The 18,934-nt window shown below is 52.2% G+C and overlaps 1 protein-coding gene across 2 annotated transcripts; it reads left to right on the top strand.

The window, feature by feature from the left end:
• The first annotated feature begins 6,499 nt into the window (after positions 1-6,499).
• Positions 6,500-14,612, top strand: BARHL2 (BarH like homeobox 2). 2 transcript variants are annotated; one of them, XM_084759451.1, is made up of 3 exons: positions 6,500-6,930; positions 11,537-11,762; positions 13,592-14,612. In XM_084759451.1, exons 1-3 carry the CDS (start codon positions 6,927-6,929, stop codon positions 13,902-13,904), a joined length of 543 nt encoding a protein of 180 aa, XP_084615577.1. In that variant the 5' UTR covers positions 6,500-6,926; the 3' UTR covers positions 13,905-14,612. The 2 variants fall into 2 exon arrangements, with proteins under 2 accessions (XP_084615577.1, XP_084615576.1); XM_084759450.1 differs by lacking the exon at positions 6,500-6,930 and adding an exon at positions 8,627-9,958.
• Positions 14,613-18,934: the final 4,322 nt, after the last annotated feature.

The following is an 18,934-nucleotide window of genomic DNA, read 5'->3' as shown; positions in this document are numbered from 1 at the left end:
CTGCCCTGGACATCTGACCAAAGCTGCAAAAGAGCAGGGAGAGATCTGTGGGAGGCGCAGGCAGCCTTGCAGAGGGGGGCGGGGGGGGGGCGGGAAGAAAAGCATATTTATTGGGTTGGCATTTCTCTTAACAGAGTTCTTTCCTAATGATATTTACTTAACTGTATTTGACAGCAGTTACGGACACGTCTCCGGTAAACAGGAGCTACACTCCTTGCGTATACAGCTGCCTGTCAATTCCTAAGCCAATCGTAGTAATAACGCTGGATCGGTTTAAATGTGGCTAAACAGACGTTGGACAAAATCAATCTGCCATGCGCTGGCTCGGAAGGAAATCTCTTGCACAGTTTGACGAATTGTTTCCAGTCCCTGCAGCAATCCGTAACTCGCTCTCTTTCCCCTCCTCTTCCCGGTCTCGGTTTCCCCCTCCCCTTTCCCCCCTCTTTCACAGTGCGCAACCCCCGGCGTTTTACCCTTTCCAGAGGACTCCAGGTAATCCGAAATGGCACTGGCCCTTCTCATCCTCCGATTACCTCTCTGAAGCATGAACTTGGGACAAAAATCACACATCAGAAAATTCGCTGTGATTAGTTTGCAATGCTATCAGCACCGATCAATCACGCGCGCGGCCTAATGCTGGAATGCCTGGCTCCGGCCAGGACGCAGACCGCATCTCTGCTGACTGACAGTTTTGGTAATTAAGTGATTGTACAGACCTCTGCGACTGTTCTAACAACCTTGTCAGGGCCCGTCTCTGGACAGAACAAGCTGAAATCAATGTGCTTCCTGCTCTCTTGAGCAGTTCTGCCCATGTACTCAGAGCCAATGGGGAGCAGGAATCTGACCAAAGGAAAACTGCAACCCTAAATGATCGGATTATTAGAGGAGATTGAGGTGGAGAAAGTTTACTTCTTTGAGAGAGGGAAGAGCTAGAGGCGCGGACCACTCGGCGTTGCTGAGCCAGGCTGTTGACCAGGGGTCGGGCTAGAAACTGGGGACGCTTGCCCCTCCGCGGGCAAGGACCTTCGAGCTGCCGCACCGTAGTCCCCGAGCCCCGGAACCGGCCAGCAGCGGCCGGCGCCGAGCAGCCAGAATTCGTTGGTACATCGGGTTTTTGCCTGGATTAGAGGCAGACAGGCTAGTGCTCAGTGTAAATGTCACGCGGCAGCTTTTAATAAAGGAATGTTCAGATTGTTAGACTGCAGAACTACGTGAGTTCTGTGCTGCCCGCTTCCCGGGCTAGATTCATCACCCCCCTCCAACCCTCTTCCCCATTCAGGCAAACACATCACACCTCTGCGCTTGTTACAAATACGTTACATATTCAAGGAGATGTGCCTGTGGCGCCCGCGGGAGGGGCATGGCGCGGAGCCTCTCATCCACTGGCCCAGGGCTGCGGGGAGCCAGAGTGGACCACTGACACCCAAGAACAAGTAAAAGACCCAAACCTGCCTGGCGGGAACTTCCTTTAGACTCCCAAGGAATCTCAGAATAAAGCCCCAGTGAAAGCAGGTGTGTGTGTGTGTGTGTGTGTGTGTGTGTGTGTGTGTGTGTGTGTGTGTGTAACCTCAGGAGTTTCAGGTAAGGAAAAGGCAGGACACCCCCCCCCCCAACTCTCTGCCGAGGAAAAAGAGTATTTTAATTCTCTCACTCGGGCACTCCCAAACATTAAATCCCCAACCAATTGGAAATACACACACAAATTGAGGAAGGGAAACAAAAATCACTGAGGAGAGTTCAAGGCACTAGGCTGGAGGAGGAGGTCGACTGCTGCTGGGCACAGGGCCCCAGCGCTGCAAGGGTCCAGTCGACCTCGTGGAGATGGTGGTGCTATCTTTCAGACACCCAGCCGTGTGTGTGTGTGTGTGTGTGTGTGTGTGTGTGTGTGTGTGTGTGTGTGTGTGTTGGGGGGCGGGGCTTCACACCCTAATCCCGATTTGCTCCTTGCTGATCTCCTCTTCCCCGGCCTGCCATCCTCAGAGAGAAAAATGTGAGTGTGGGCACATTACGCACCATTAGGGAGACACTACGGTTTTAATGTGGCCTAATTAGTGCCGCTAACCGAGCAAATATTATTATATTGAATAATGGTAATACGGTGAAAATATTAATGCTTTTGAACTTTGCACATGGGAGCCGTTCTCCTGGCTCTCCCGGGACACCCCAAGCAAGCTCAGATCCAACAGCAGATACGATCGAGCACACCTGGGGGGAGGGGGGAGGAAAGGCGAACCCCAGGCCAGCTCAGACACCCATGAAGTATTTAAAGCATGTAGCCACTCCTTAGGCCACGCCACACACCACTCCAAAGGCCCTCTTCCAAATGTGTTCTCCTCGCCCCCCCCCCCCCCACCTCAAATGAGCCTAACAAGAAGCAAGTCAGGCCAAAGTCCACTAAGGTCTCTTTTTACTGTAACTCCTTTCTGCAATTCTGGAATGTTTCGGTGAGCGCAACCGACATTCAGTCTAAACACAGGCTGCCAGGCAGGTGGAGTGGGGGGGCTGGGCGGTGCGGGCCGGTCGCTTAATTAGCATTTAAATTCATAAATCCCTTCCTATTGCCAAATATTTTTCTCTTAGGATGGTGAAAATCGGGCAATAAGCGGGCAATAAGCAATTAGAAAATTCGAAGGCTCCTAAAAAAGGATTCTAAGCTTAATTCCTATGAATTTGCAGGGCTTGACCATGGAGAAGCTAGGGGTGTGTGTGTGTGTGTGTGTGTGTGTGTGTGTGTGTGTCAGAGTCCCACATCACCAGTGTCCCTCACTCTCCCGGAACTCACCCTTCTCTTCGGAGCTCCTGGAGACAGAATCTAGGTAGTGGCTGTGTCTTGCCCTTAAAATACGTCCTCTCTTTCCTATTTTTTGGGCTACACTCGGGGAAGGTCCTGGGAATTTTCATCTTGGGGTGGTGGGTCGGCTAGGGGAGTGGGACCACGGGATTCTGGGCTGAGAGCGCCCCCTCTCAGGCCGAGTTGTCACGTTATGCTGCTGGCGGGGGGGGGGGGGGAGGGCGGGGGGGGGGCGCCCTGCGTGCTGTTGGCAGGTCGGAGAGGAGCTCTTTCCCAGACAAATTTGGTGTTACTGCAGCTGAAAGCAGTCCCCCCCCCCACCCGTGCAACCAATCCCTTACTCCCAAATGGGAGCGACTGTGCTACAAACGGCCTTCTAGACATTTGTTCAGTCCCCACGATCCTGGAGCGCGAGCAGGCGTTAACCCGTGATCCGGAGAGCTTTGCTGTCCCGCTGCCTGGTGGGAGAGCAGACAGTTTCCCAGCCCCGCCTGCACTGAAGGTGGAGACTGGGAGGGGAGCTTCCAATTTGTTCCAGTGGTGGCTCTTACTTAATAAGGCGATTGATTAGCGCTCAAAGTGCCGTTTTAATTAGTCGCTTGTTAATTAACATCATAAATGAATTTCCCCTTCTCTGATTGGCATTTCTGCTCAGGTCTCCTTGGCTGCGGCCTCTCCAATTCCTTTAACCTCAGGAACTCATATCGGAATCATCTCAGAGATTGGGTGCCACAAGGTGGCTTTTTAAACTTCTCCAGGATCTGGTCTTCAGTGGACAACGGTTCAGTTTAGAGTGGAATTAGGATTTCTCTCCACCATTCTCCTTTACCCTTGAGTTAAGAGAAGTTATCCTAGACCTGCTAACCTCATCTAGTCATCCAGAATTTGGTAATCCAAAAAGTGTAGGAAAAGCAGGAGAGGAAAAAGGGGTACAACTCTGTCCTTTGGGGGGGAGGTTCTGGGCTATCTCCTGGAATCAAACTGAAAACTGCATAACCTGCAATACTTTGCAATGTGCACATATGGGGGCATGTGTGCTTAGTTCAGCCTCTGGCTGCACTCAGGACTGGTCTCTTGAGCCAGCCAGCATATACCCACTGACTGTAGTCCAGGCTTGATCAATTGTGGATGCTTTATTTTTTTTTAACCACCTCACCTTTAGCTCTCATATAAATGTTTCTGTAGCCCACTACTTGGGGTGCATGCCAGGGTCTGTTCCTGTTTCTGGTATAGAAAACCTTCCTGCCATACCAAGCACCTCCCCCAGGTGAGATTTGCTGCCTTCTGTTGGGCTGCCTGTAGCAAGTTCACTATGACGATTTCCAGAACACACAAGCACCTCTCATAGAATGCACATAAGTAAAGCTTATTAACTAATATGAATGGGATGAATGTGGCGTGGACACTGAAAAGAACGGCTGGTGAGTACTGCCCATAGCTAAAAAGAACTGGGCCCCAGTGGTGGAGAAGGTTGAGAGCTTTGCCAGGAACACCGGAAGCTGGCAAAACAGGCCAAACTCGCTCCTCAGGTCTTTGCCAGTGTTAGCTTTCTCTCTTAATGCCCTGTGCCACACACAACCACCTCTTGGGTACACACATGAGCTTCTTCCTCAGCTTACCTGCTGAAGTGATAACTTCTGCAAATTTAGGATGCCAGAGGTATCTCTCAAAACTTTCAATCTCACACGTTATCATTTTAACTCTTTTCTGTTAGAACAGCTCTGTTACTTCCCCCCTCATTTTCACCTTTGTCCTTACGCTCAGTCTCCACTCTCCCAGTTTTAGTGTAAGGACCAGACTGAAGAAAGACTGAGTTTCTTTGTTTTCATATTTTTTTCTCTGTAATAGATTATTTCCTAAGCACATACACATCAAAATCTAAAGCACTCAGAAATGTATTAATAGACTGTAAACAGAGAGGAACCTCCCATGAGAGTGCAATCATGAGATGTCAAGGGTCATGCCATGGTTTCGGAACCAGCCTTAGATTGTGGAGAGCCTATTTGTGTATCTTGCATCTTTTACAGAAAGAAACAATAGCAGGCTTGGGGTTCTTGGCGCCCCCCAGTGGAGAGAGGTGCCTCCGCTTCGCGTTCATGTCAGAAGGCCCTTGGCCAGAGACTCTTTAAATGTTCAAATGGATATGAGAGAAGAAACAAGTTTCAAGTTCAAAATTTGGTGGCAAATTTCATCGATTAAAAATATTTTGCTCCAGTTTAAAAGAATTTCAAAATCAGGCAGTAAAAGTGTATGGTGGACGATGCGGTGCACTGCACACAGAACTTAAGTTTTGTGTTTATAAGATTCTTTGGGCTGGGTGTGTCCGGAACCTTCCATGTTGATTGACATTGATGTGTCTTGCATGACCAGGAAGGAAATTGGTTCTCTGTTATTCACAGAATTTAAAAAAATCTCCCCCAAATCAAGAATTTTCTTTCAAAAAAGGAAAACAGACAATGAGGGTCTGAAAGTGGAAGATTATTTTTAAATTTATGTTAGTTTAGGACATGATTTTCATGAATTATAATTCCAGTGGGGGAAATCTGAGGCTAAATTCAGCTAATGCATATCTATTCTCTTGAAAACAAGCAAAATAAATATGTAGCCTTTTTCTTTTCTTTCTTTCTTTTCTTTATTTCTTTCAAAGATGATGGAGGTCTCTCTACATAGCCATAGCTGTCCTGGAGACTCACTACGTAGAACTCAGAGGCTTGACTCTGCCTCCAGAGTACTGGGATTAAAGGCATGCATCACCGCCCCCCATATTTAGATTTTTTTAAAAGGTGAAAAGTGAGAGTTATTTTTGCCAGAAAAAAGCCTTTTGTGTGTACATTACAAATATTCTCTTTTTTAAAAAAAGATAGCAAAAGAAAAGCCACATCTGGGAAGAACTGAGGAATGTGAAATAAAACTGTAACTCTGGGGGATTTGTTCATTAGTTTTGTCCCCTTTGGTTTTTGAGGACATTCCTCACATTTCCTGGGACCTGAGTCTCTTCACCACAATCGCTTCCCAAGACTAAAAGCTAAACTCCACAACCCCAGAAAATCTGACATTGACTTTTCTTTAAAATATAACTAGAAACACTCACAAGGTAGGGCCTACTGAATTTGCTTTGGAGTTTCATGAAACACGAACTCCCAGCTCCTACACACGCATGTGTGTGTGTGTGTGTGTGTGTGTGTGTGTGTGAGAGAGAGAGAGAGAGAGAGAGAGAGAGAGAGAGAGAGAGAGAGAGACAGACAGACAGACAGACAGACAGACAGACACACCATCCTCTCCTCTCTTCCTTCCTCTTCAGATTCTATCGTTTCTAGGGTCATATCCCCATTGCCTCCCCTGCCAGTGCTGAGAATTATTCCAAGAAAAACACCCTGCCGACCTGCCCCACACAAGCTGTGCCACCAGCCTTTGAGCTCTTGAGTCATTGTAGGCGTTGGAACAAAACAAAAACAGGCTTAAATGAATTATTTATCAAGGTCGAGAATAATTGATTTGTGCGGGGGGGGGGGGGGCGGCGTCAGTGCTGGATTGTAGATTGTAAATGTTTTCTTCCCTTCCTCATTTTTCACAAGCTGACTGTGAACTGGGCGATGGCGGGGGAGGGGGGACGCGGGTGTGTGTGTGTGGGGGGGCTGCGTGAGAAGGAACACTTCCTTTGGAATGTTGCTGGGTGATGTCATAGTGGAGACCCTAATCGATAACTGACCAGGGAAGGAGGAGTGCAGCAGAGTGCGCCCTGGCATTCTCCCGCAGCCCCGCACCATTCTGTCCTTTCCACAGGGGTCAACTGTGCCAGAGGCTCAGGGTGCCAAGGCTGCCCATCCAGGCCTTAGAGCGTGAGATCAGTTGCCCCTATGAGGTCAGGCCCAGCTCTTGGGCTAAACCTCTGACGGAAAGGCCTAGGCCTAACCTCAAAGCTCCTGGGAGAGTCTGCAGAGCCAGCGCCCAGTTCTTACTGTCCTAGAAAGGCCCGACGCCACCCGTGGGACCTAGCCACGCGTCTATAGAGGGGTTCCTGGATCCCCCAGGCCATCAGTGTCTCCCGCAGCACGTCTTGGCTTCAGCTCACCAAGCCCAGCGTCCCTGATAAACGCCTGCCTGCTCGCCTTCTGAGAAAGGGGAGAGCTGCCAGATGGGTACGTCTTGGTAGCCTTGGTTCCTTTTCAGAGACAGCACGACGGAAAAAATGACACCAGGATGGTAGAAAACATCTCAACACACCCTCGAAATAACGCAGGCACCACGCTCACCCCACCATACCCGCCAAGCCTCGGATCAAAGACCTAGATGTTCCTAGGACGAATCACCATCTCCTTCCAGACCTGGGACTCACACACTTCCCTCCGGGGGCCTCAATAGGAGAAAAGAAAAAGTGTGTGTGTGTGTGTGTGAGAGAGAGAGAGAGAGAGAGAGAGAGAGAGAGAGAGAGAGAGAGAGAGAGAGAGAGAGAGAGAGAGAGAGAGAGAAAAGAGGAGTGGAGAGGAGAGGAGAGGAGAGGAGAGAAGAGAGAAGAAAAAGAAAGCCTAACCGCAACTAAACCCAGTCCTTTACTGACAACATTCTACAGTCACGGAACCGATGCCAACCACGCAGATTCATAAGGTTCTTAAAAAATGGTAATTTGGAGTAAAATGTAACTCGAAGAACTTTGAATCATTCATTAGCACCTTATAATTACTCTGCTAATTAGGTTGACACGGCACTTAATCAGGAGTAATACGCCCGTCTTGTCACTGGCGCTTCCTATTACTCTGACATTCAACAAGAGACAGGTTGGAGACGTCCTAAAGAAAAGAACTCAAGTTGATACCCTCCGACAAGGCGGCGTCACAGTCGCGCTCCAGGCCCCACATGGATCCGCAGTGACAGTTTCCTTTCCAAATACGAGGAGGGGTGATGGTGGAAGAATTGGGAGAAAGATGCAGCAAAGGCTGCGGACTAGCCACCCCTGCTCCGGCAGTACCACAGCAGCCCGGCGCCGCAGGGAACCGTAGCTGCCCGCTCCACTAGGGAACGCCTCGGCCCGGGTCCCCCAGCCCCACCACTCCCGGCTCGGGAGAAAGTGTTTGCCGGGCATTTCTTCCAGCACGGGCTCAGACTCTGGCTGGAGACCACGCGGGGATTTTGAGCCAAAGGCCAGATCCTCTCGGACAGGGAGTAGGGAGTCAAAGGATGGAGGCTCGGTTCTGTTCCTCTCCAGGATCAGCTGGTCGGAGCTGGAGCGCACCAGCTCCAGGAGGGAGATCAGAAGCCAGAGGCTGCAGGCCCACGCGGAGCTCTGGCTCTGCGTGTCACGCACTTTCCCGTGGGGGTCCCTAAGCACCCCCTTCCCCGCCTCCTCGTGTTTCCCCTCTGCTCAAGCGTGCTTGGGAACCCTGCAGGCGCAGCCGCGCTGCAGGCCACGGGGAAGCGCGGGACCCTCTTGCCCTTAGTCGCGGCGTCTCTACTCACCCTCCACCCCCGAGTTTACATGGGCACATCTAACGAATCGTTAGCACATGCCCGCTTCCCGCCCAGGGAGCCCATTTGCCCAGCGCCCTTGGGTCCCCCCCCCAATCTTCCTTTCCTGGTCACTCGTTACAGTGGCTACCACTTGGACCCCTGGAGTAGGCGTTGGGCTCAAGGCAGCGGGCGCACGGAGCTTCGGGTTCTCAAAAGAGCAGCGGGGTTCGGGGCGCGCTGCTGACGGGCTGGCCAGGCGCGCGCCCATTGGCTCCCGGCACGTCGGCGTCGCTTGCTGGTGCGCAGCGGCCAATGGGGCGCGGGGCCCGGACGGCGGGGGCGCGGGCGGGGAGCATTGGCGGGGGCCGTGACGTCACGGGAGGGGGTCGGCGCCGCCCGCGAGCCAGCGGATGACAAGCGAACGCGCGGGGCAGCGGCGGGAGTCGCCGGGTGCCGCCTGTCCGCGGTCTCCTGCGCCCGCGCCAGCTCCTTGTCTCCTTCTCCTCCTCCTCCTCCTGGGGGCGGCGGCGTCCGCGTCCGCTCCGCAACTTTCCAAGAAAGTTCAGAAACTCGGCTCCGGGGCTGCCGGGTGGTGCACGGCGGTCACCTCGCGGGCGGGGCAGGGGGCGGCCACCCGGGCTTAGCGGTCGCTGCACCTGTCCGGGCCGCCGCCGCCGCCGCCCAGGACCGGGCAGTGGGCAGACCCAGGCGGCGGCGGTGGCGGTGGAGGTGGCGGCGGCGGGGTCGCTCCTGAGGCCGGCACCTTAGCCGCTCGCCGCCGCCGCCCACGTGCGCCGTGGTCCAGCAGAGTTCACCTTCCAGCTTGCGGCGGTTTATTTGGCTTTCCCCTTTCATCTTTCTTTCTCTTTACTTTTCGTATAAGAGGGAAAAGTTGAGTCGAACGTGTTCACCAATTGCCACCTCCCCATTATCCTCCACTCCCGCTCTATTTTTTTCCCTCCTCCTTAAGCAGTGTCAACGGTTTTTTGTTTTTTTGTTTTTTTGTTTTTTTGTTTTTAGTATCTATTTTGTTTTACGATCGATAGTTTGCCTTGTTTGGTCCCGGCGGCTGCAGATCCGCGGAGTGGCGTGGACCTCATGTAGAAATGACAGCGATGGAAGGGGCCGGCGGGTCGAGTTTTGGAATAGACACGATTTTGTCCGGCGCCGGTTCCGGCAGCCCAGGCATGATGAACGGAGATTTCCGCTCGCTCGGCGAAGCGAGGACCGCGGATTTTAGGAGCCAGGCCACCCCTTCACCTTGTTCAGAGATTGATACCGTGGGAACAGCGCCCTCTTCTCCGATCTCCGTCACCTTGGAGCCCCCGGAGCCGCATCTCGCGACAGAAGGACCCCAGCATCACCATCACCTCCACCACGGCCAACAGCCGCCGCCACCAGCCGCGGCCCCCGCGCAAAGTTTGCAGCCTTCGCCCCAGCAGCAACCGCCGCCGCAGCCTCAGTCTGCAGCCCAGCAGCTGGGCTCGGCCGCCTCGGCCCCCAGGACTTCCACTTCTTCTTTTTTAATTAAGGACATCTTGGGAGACAGCAAACCTCTGGCGGCTTGTGCACCCTACAGCACCAGCGTTCCCTCGCCTCATCACACGCCGAAGCAGGAGAGCAACGCGGCGCTGGAGAGCTTCAGGCCAAAGCTGGAGCAGGAGGACAGCAAAACCAAGCTGGACAAGAGGGAAGACTCCCAGGGCGACATCAAATGCCACGGTGAGTTGCGCCGCCGCCGGGGCTGCCCGCGTGACTGAGGCCATTGAGTGGCCGCCGAAGGAGAAGGGCCTAGGCTTGCGATTCAGCAATACACCCCAAGTTTACTAGGTTACGTTTCTAGCCCCACGACCTTCACCGCCCATCCAGCTCCGTTCTTTGTTTTTACTTAATTTTAAATGTGCTGGGAGGAGGGTGTCAGCTGCAAGAGATAGAGTGGGAGACACTTTTCGTTGAAAACAGGGGCAGATTTGAGATTTTTTTTTTTTAAAGCCGGGACCTTGGGAGTGCGATTGGAAGGGGGTGGAGAAAACTGTTGTGGTTGTCTAGGTTTGTGATTGCAACTTGATGTTTTTTTTTAATGCAAATGCCCCCTCACATATTTTCCAAATGCCATCACAGGAATTGTCTGGTTTTAATGTTGGAAAAATTTCCAACATCATTACAGGAGCAATTTATTTTTACTATTGGGTGATTGGTACTACAGGAAACAAATCACAGTCTGCTTAAAAAATCTCCCTTCTCACAATACCCCTCTCCTGGCCCCCTTTCAATAACGGAATAGTTATGAAAATTAAATTTTACGGAATTGAATTTGTTTTTTTGTAAAATCAAGAAGACAACGGAAAATTACCCTTTAGCACTATTTTCTTCTTGAGAAATTTCATGAGTAACCACTCTTGTCTCTGCATTGCAAAAGAGTTTTAACACACCAAGGAGGTTTCCTCCTCACTTTATTGATAAGTATTGTTATTGTTGTTGTTAATGCTTAATTCTCTGATAAAGACTGCAGCCTAGAAAGTAGGATATGGGTTCTTCATTTTTACTGCTTAGAGCATTAGCATAACAGTGCCCCAAACAGATGTACCGTCTGCTCTGGCGATTTTTCGTTCACCAACCTCCCCAGTGGGTCAATTAGAGAGATTATTGTTCCTTCCTGCAGGGAAGATCAAGGAGAGCTGCACAAACCGGTACAAACAGAGAGGGATTGACATATCGATTTCCCAGCATTTCAGCAAAAAAACCAAAGTTGACAAATAGAATCCTAGAATCCGGAAATTTCTGCACTGTCACCTGGATGCGCGCTCTCTCTCTCCCTCCTCTCTCTCTCTCTCTCTCTCTCTCTCTCTCTCTCTCTCTCTCTCTCTCTGTGTGTGTGTGTGTGTGTGTGTGTGTGTGTTGAGCTCAGCTCAGTGTCTGGGTGACACAGTCCCTCTAAAGCTTGAAAAGAACCGGGTACAGAGGAGGCCTACAGGAAGCCTGCGTCCAACATTTCTCAAATGCACCCGAAACAGAAACAAAGACTTCTAACTTGCAGCCAGCGGGGGTGAGGGGTGTGTGTGGGGGGGTGGGGGACAAAAATAAAAGAGCAGCTCGATGTCTGCTTGTCACGAAAACAGAAAACACGTTGGAGCATACCAAATAAAGAACGTCCTTGGGAAAACAATAATAAAGAGGGGGCCGCATCATCTCCTTAAAACATACCCTTAAACTCTCTCAGGCCTCTGCTCTGATGGCCCCAGTAAAGGGTGTGGGGATGTGGAAGTGTCCCGGTTACACCTGTCGCCGTCTCTACCCTAGGAACAAAGGAGGAAGGAGACCGGGAGATCACGAGTAGTCGCGAGAGTCCCCCTGTGAGAGCCAAGAAACCTCGGAAAGCCAGAACAGCTTTCTCGGACCATCAGCTAAACCAGCTGGAGCGCAGCTTTGAGCGGCAGAAGTACCTGAGCGTCCAGGACCGGATGGACCTGGCGGCTGCACTGAACCTCACTGACACCCAAGTCAAGACCTGGTACCAGAACCGCAGGTGAGGGGACGCCACTGGGTGCCCGCTGTCCAGGTCATCACCCCCCTGCCCTCTGGGGACTAGGGTCAGAGAACCAGAGGCTCTGCAGCGGTGCTTTCTAGCAGGGGTTAGCCACACCTCCAAATGCGAGAGACTGAGGGCTCCGGGAGTTTGAGTACTTTACCCTGTGAAACTTGAGCTACCAGAATCCGCCCCCCCCACCTCACATTTTGTCCTCAATCAGCCAAACCACGCCTCAAATGGAAACATCTGTGCAGCTGACTCTCAGGATGTGCCCATATGTGTGCACAGGGTACCCCTAAACCTGCCAGTGGGCATCACGACCTACCTATCCATAGAGCTGTCAGCCCAGCCTTGGCTTAAATATAGGGCAGTTGGGAAAGTCAAGGCCCAAGCCTCGGTTGCCACAGCACGGAAGATTAGGGGGGGTCCGTCTGGGTTAGAGTTGGACTGGAGGCTGCAGACTGGAGAGTCAGGCAACTGGTTGAGCACCTACTCTGGAGTGTGTGTGTGTGTGTGTGTGTGTGTGTGTGTAGGGGGGAAGGGGAGGGGGTGTCTGTCCCCTATACTGGCAGTCTCCTAAGGAGAAAGGGTGGGGAGAGGAGACAGATCCTATCTCCCACCACTGATTCTCTTAAAAAAAAAAAAAGACATTAAGACATTGGCTGGCCTCACCGTGGTGACTCGGGCCAAACTTGGGCAATAGGAGTTGAGGTTACGTCCTGTCCCCACACCTGGCACTCAACTCCCTCGGCTCAATTCTCTGCCCCAATGTCGTTTGTGTTCTAATCGGTCATAAGCGGGGTTGGAAATGCCCATCCAGTTGTCATCTTACCATAATTTTCTGTCTCATTACATGCGGTTTCAGCCACCCTAATTCTGTCGGAAAACATTAGTGTCATTTGTAGCCAATTTAAAACCGGCGACATGTTTATTAATTTGGCTGGGGCTTGGCTGGGTATGGATGCCCCACCAGGCTTGCCTTCCTTCCTAGGGCATTTGAGATAAGACCTCTCATCCTAGCTTGGATAGAGAGGAGACACGGAAAAAGAAATGGACCACAGGTTTTAAGCGCTGCTCTCTCCTTAAGGAGAAAATATCTTGAGATCCGTTTTCTTCCACCTAGAACGGCCGCGGGGTACCACTCCCTAGGGAGAGCTCCTTCTCAAATGACTTCCATTTTTTAAACCTCAGTTGCCCTTCTGCCCTAAGCCGGTAATACTTGGTCAGACTTAAGGAAGAATTGTCCTACGGTCTTGGAGAGTTGAACCCCCCTCCCCCCAACCCCCAGTCTCAGGCGCCCTTTGTTTCTGTTTTTGGTTTCCTTGGGTGCAGTGGGGTGGGGGAGGGGCCGAGAGCAAACATTTTAGATTGCTGGTCAGAGCACATTAGAGGAGAATTTGGGGGGGGGTGGTGGTGATGGTGGAGGGGGGCAAAGGAAGACAGCTAGTGGAAAGGCTGAGTCTCATTTGACCTCCAGAAAGTTGCAGAACATAGTTTATAAATCCTGGGGCGGAGAGTAGAGCAGAGAGCCAGGCAAGGGGCCCGCAGCTTGTAGGACTCGCTCTGCCAGTGTCTCCACTTAGAAGATGGAGTTTGAAGAACTGATTTTTGGGTTTGGGCGGTCCTGAGAGCGAGTGGGCGAAGTGGGTGGTGGTGGTGGTGGTGGTGGTGGTGGTGGTGGGGACAGGAGACATTCATTTGGGGTTCCCCAGGCCCTTCCTTGAGTAACCGAGAGCAGGAGACGGCGGGAAGCGGCGGGCTGGGTGTCGGGACCGTCCCGTTCCTCCGCAGCCGCCGCCCACCCGCGCTCACCCGCTTTCTTTCAGAACCAAGTGGAAGCGGCAGACTGCCGTGGGCCTGGAGCTGCTGGCCGAGGCCGGGAACTACTCCGCGCTGCAGAGGATGTTTCCGTCGCCTTATTTCTACCACCCAAGCCTGCTGGGCAGCATGGACAGCACCACCGCAGCGGCGGCGGCCGCGGCCATGTACAGCAGCATGTACCGGACTCCTCCAGCGCCCCATCCGCAGCTGCAGCGGCCGCTGGTGCCCCGGGTGCTCATCCACGGCCTGGGGCCTGGGGGACAGCCGGCCCTCAACCCTTTGTCCAACCCCATCCCAGGCACCCCGCATCCCCGGTGAGGAAGGAAGGACAGTGCCGCAGCCCTCCAGGTTCCCACCCCGTCCCGTCCCGGACAGCTGCCCCGCCTGCCTGCTTCTCCCTGCACCAGGCCGACAGGAATAGAGGCGCTGGAGTCAAAGGGGAGCTCACCGGTGGGCTGGTGTCCCCAAGGACCAGGCAGCCCTCTGCTCTCCATCTGCCCGCCTCAGAGGCAGGGCTGCAAAGCTCCCCAACCGTGTGACTGGCGAAAAATACTGAAAGTGCAACCAGTAAGTGAAAACATCTACAAAACAAACCCTCCGAGTTCTTATTAACCGAGTGGCTTTAGGGACAAGCAGAAGGGAGGGAGGGGGAGGGCTAAGAAGGGAAGCGAGAAGGACGTGCAGGAAGCTTCTGGCAGAGAGAATCGTTACCTCCATGTACAGCCTTGAAGTTCACCCCCCCGGGCAGAAGGTGGTGGTACCTTGGACATCAGGTCTGCCTCAGAGCCGAGGAGAATGACGGAGGAGAACTTTGCACTGATTTCTCATGAGCTTTTTTTTTTTCTTTCGGAAAAGTGGCATGCTACATAATATGAAAAAAATGTACATTTGAAAGACTGAGTGATAAGTGATATATCATATTTATTATATGTTGTCCAAAAAAAGAGTCACTTATATACGTCAGTAATAACATGATTTTTTCTTTTCATGTCTTTTTGATTCAGTAAAATAAATGCTTAGGCAAAAGTATAGATTTTTTTGTGATTGAAAATTACAAAAAATAAAGTTTATCTTTTTTTAACAAGCGATGGAATCCCAGGGAGCTGATTTTACTTAAGAGCTCACACCGAGTGATTGTGAAACGCATGGCTGGGGTGCATAAAATATCCCTTACGTAGCAGTGCACAAAAATCTGTTAAGACTTAGGCCTAACCGCTCCATTCCCGGTGCCCGCCTCTTCTGAGCTGTATAGACTACTATGATGTCTGTCTTTTAAAAAGAATATTTTAAGGAATGAATCGTTGTTTGTGGACTGTTAGTGCTAGCTAAGTAGGCAGCTGACTTTCCCTGCCCATCCCGCCTGGATGGGAAGGCTTTGCGGGGCGTGTGCGGATTCTTCTGTCCGCCCCTCCCCCCTTCTAGAGCTTTTCCTGGGGCTGTGTCCCGAGCACTGGCCAGCGAAGACAGCAGGAGCCGGGCGGCAGGCGGACACTGGGCCGGCCTTGCAGCTGTTCAGCCGCCTGCGGCTGGGCGCCCGCACTGCCGGACAGCCTGCAAGCGGGAGGCTGCAGGCCGAGCAATTAGGACGCCCCGGGGGAGGCCGAGTGCCCCGCTAACAAACCCTTGTAGCCGCTTTGATCCTTGCCTTCCTAGTTCCCGACGGCGACCTTGCAGCCACTCACCTAGTCGCGCACCCTAATGAGTTGTGCTTGGATCTGCCGAGCGGGAACACGGCGTCAAACTCTAGTTGTGAGACAAGCTTGCCAAGCCTTTTTATCTGTGCTTCTGGAAAGGCTGGCACCCAAAATGAAAGACCCTGCCCAGCGTGTAGAGAAGGTCCTTGCGGGCTTCCTCAGCTTGGTTGTGTGTGTGTGTGTGTGTGTGTGTGTGTGTGTCTCAGCACGGAGGGGGGGGAGGTGTTGGGAGGGGACAGGGCTGCCTAGTGCCAGGCTGACTCATCACCAAATCCAGCATTAAGGACTGCTTTAAGAAAAAGTGTAGGGCTGAGAGACAGGCTAGACCCAGCTACAGAGCCGACGGCGCTCCTGCTTAGTGTCAGGTCACTTCCTCAGCAGAGGGGGAATAAGATCCTATGTCAGCGCCCTCGCAACTCTAGCCCGGCCCATCACATTGCTCTGACAAAGAGGCCAGAGGACCAGCAAGTCCACATCCAGACCTGGCCTCTAACTTTGCTTGGTGCTTTAAACTTTGGCTTTAAATTTTTTTTAAAAATGTAGTGATGTGGGAATGTATAGGGAAGAGGGAAGGGAAGGAAAAAGGCGAGAGGTGAGAGCGCGGAGGAAGATGCCTCAGGCACCTCGATCAGACCAAGGCTAATTAGGGAGTGGCTTGCGGATCTCACCCCAGCTCAGCAGTTGAATCAAAATGCTCTTGGTCCTTTCATGGTTCCAACAAGAATCTGGGCTGGCCTTTCTAATTTTTTTCCCCCCCACTGAGCTTGGACAAACTCAGACAGCTGGGCTTGGCAGGGGAAATAAGACGTCACTGTCTTGCCTGGGGACTCAGCAGAGTTCCACCCCCCCCCCCCCATGTTCAATCTTAGCTTTGGTTGTATTTCTTAAAACTTACAATTTAATAGTTTTTTTTTTTAATGATTTGCCCAGGCCTATGAAATCATTTTCTAAGGTGTGAGGATGCTTCATAGCTTCTGTTCACACTGTACTTGGGTCTGGTAAGCTCAGGGCCAAAGAGGAGGCTAGGAAAGCACAGGCTTCGTGTGTGGAAAGAATCCACGTAAAGAATCAGCCAGCACTGGGTAGGAGAATGTATGAGCAAACCTACAAACAAACCCAGGCAAGGCCTTGGCCAGCAGCCTACCAGGTACCCTGCTGGGGAGGCAGCCCACTCAGCCTGAACTTGGGCTCTGTGTGTGTTCGGGTGGTGCTGGGGTAGCCCTTTCCATCAGTTTGTAAGTTTTGCATATGTCAAAACCCCTGCAAGTTCACCTTCCTTTTCTTTTCTTTCTTTCTTTTTTTACTCATGTTTTCTTGCAGTAGTCGAAAATGTCCACCCCTCTGTCCATTTGTCTTGATTTTTGGCTGCTTGCTGTTCCGTATAGACATTAGATTTGGTGTTGAAAGAAGAGTTGTCCTGGGAAGAAAGTTGAGTACCAGATGTTTTCTCTTCTTCAACATTGTTGCAAAGGGGGCCTTTGCAGGTAGCCACACTGCCTGCTTAAAAGGCAAGCAGAAAACCAGTTCATCCCTTTACAAGGGCTTTCAGGTTTGGCTACTGTGGTTACCCAGTTACATTTGGGGCAAACAATAGAGGAGCAAGTGACTGTGTCTTTCTCACTGGAGACTTAGGTGGTTAAGGACCTCGCTTAGTGGCTCTCACTGGGAGCTGCACTCCTTTTCTTTCTCCACTTTCCCTCCCGTCTGAAGGGCAAACTGTGGCTGGTTAACTCTGGACTGATTAAGTAAGGTCTAGACAAACAGAAACTCTGGGTTGCATTCTTTTCTTCCCATGAGAACCCAGGAAACCGGACTTGTTTCAGAGACCTGCTTAGAACCCCACAAAGGTCCATCCCCAAGGCTTGCTGGCCTCAGGTCAGCCCTGGGACCCTAGAAAACACACTACAAACAAGTAATCTACTTGTTAAGGAAGAACTTAAACTTTCTGGCCAGCGGCCAGCCTTTGCAGCTCAATCAAACGACTTTCAATAAATTGCAAAGTAATACTTGCTGCTTGGCCGCAGCCCCAGCAAACATATTTACTGCCCTGGTTCAATTTACTTTTGCCCCTCCTCCTTTGAAAGGAGAAGCTCATACAGTGGCAAATTAGAGGCCAATTTCCTGTGTTGCTGCAAAAAAGAGCTCCCCCTTTAACAGAGTCAGCTCCGGCCTCTCACCCTCAATCGGCCGCCCTCCTAGGCAACCCTTCAGGAGAGTTTGCTCAGCCCCTACCCCTTAAACAAGGCAGCTTGGGAGTAGTTTGGTTTGGGAGTAGTTTGGTTTGTTATGTTTTTAACTTGTAAAAATATTGGGGAAACCCTCCGCAGGGCTGGGGAGGATGCCAGTGCTTCTTAAGTCACTGGAAGAAAAAAGGCAGGCAGGGCTTGAAGTCACCACACTTGGAAAACAAGCCCTGGCTTTTCACCACTCGCAGGCAGGGGGGTGGGGTGGGGTGAGGGGGACGCAAAGCTGCCTTTTCCTCTGCAGCTTCGAATCCATGTTAGGGAAAAAGCTGTCCTGCCTGCTGAGCACGGAGAGATGTGGGCACATGGGCGAGTGGGGCCTTCTCCAGGACCTGGTGGACCCTGGACGAACTTCTTCTGGAGCCTTCCGTTCTCTCAAGCAGTCTATGTTTAGTCTTGCTTTCTTGGTTGAGAAGTCCTCTCTACCACTTGTGTCTGTCTTCCTTCCTTCCTTCCTTCCTTCCTTCCTTCCTTCCTTCCTTCCTTCCTTCTTTCCTTCCTTCCTTTCTTCCTTTTTGGAGGTGAGGCCCAGTGTACAGAACCCTTCCATGTCCCGCCTAGACGACCACATGCTCCGGACTGGATGTGAGTAAGTGTGCACGCTTGCCCAGTCTGGGAGATGGTGAGTGGGTGGGCTCCGGGGTGTCAGAGAAAGAGGGGTGTCACTGGTTGGAAAATCAGCCCCACTCACTTTCTTGCGGAGACGGGAAAACTCACAAGAGACTTCCGCCTCGCCTCCTTCTAGCCCAAGTGTGAAGGCCTCTGTTGTTTTTGAGCTTTGCTGGGGTGTGCCGCTATTCGGTTTCTTCCTATTTGCTCCTCTGTTCCTCCTCAGAGTGGTGTCCCAGTTTTTTTCCTAGTACCACAGACAGCTCCCAGGTCGCGCAGGGGAGCGAGGGGCCAACGACAGGCAGTTCGGGGCAGAGCCCAGGCTACTGCGGGTGCGCAGGGTGGGTCGGGGTGGGGAGGGAGTGTGCGGAGCGCGGGGGAAGTCCGGAGCTGATTACAAAGAGGCCTCCCCGGCAGGCAGCGCTTCCTGATTAACTCTGAGTCCAAACAGGGTCACATTCCAAGGAACACAATCTTCAGATCAATAAAGTAATTCAGAATCTGGGGGTAAGTAGCTCTCTGCGACAGATCAACTCTTAGCCACCCCGCTACTTAATAAGTTCTTAATGAAGGCGGCCTGGGAGGAGCGGAGGCCCAAGGTCAGCCCCGGAAGCTTCTGCGCCCTGGACGCCGCGAGGTCTCGCGTGGAACCTGTCTCCGCGGCTCTGTCGGCTTCCGGCGCGCGGCAGCAAACCAAGAACAAGCGCTCCAGAGGAGGCCGTTCAGCCGGTCCCCCCATGAGGGGTCGGGGATCTGCAGCGCTTCTCCTCTCTCCACGTGTGCGCTTAGGACTCTTCGTGCC

The sequence above is a fragment of the Acomys minous genome, assembly GCF_964271855.1.
Source record: "Acomys minous genome assembly, chromosome: 15".
NCBI classification, from domain to species: domain Eukaryota; kingdom Metazoa; phylum Chordata; class Mammalia; order Rodentia; family Muridae; genus Acomys; species Acomys minous.
This window is presented reverse-complemented; position numbering and strand designations above follow the sequence as displayed.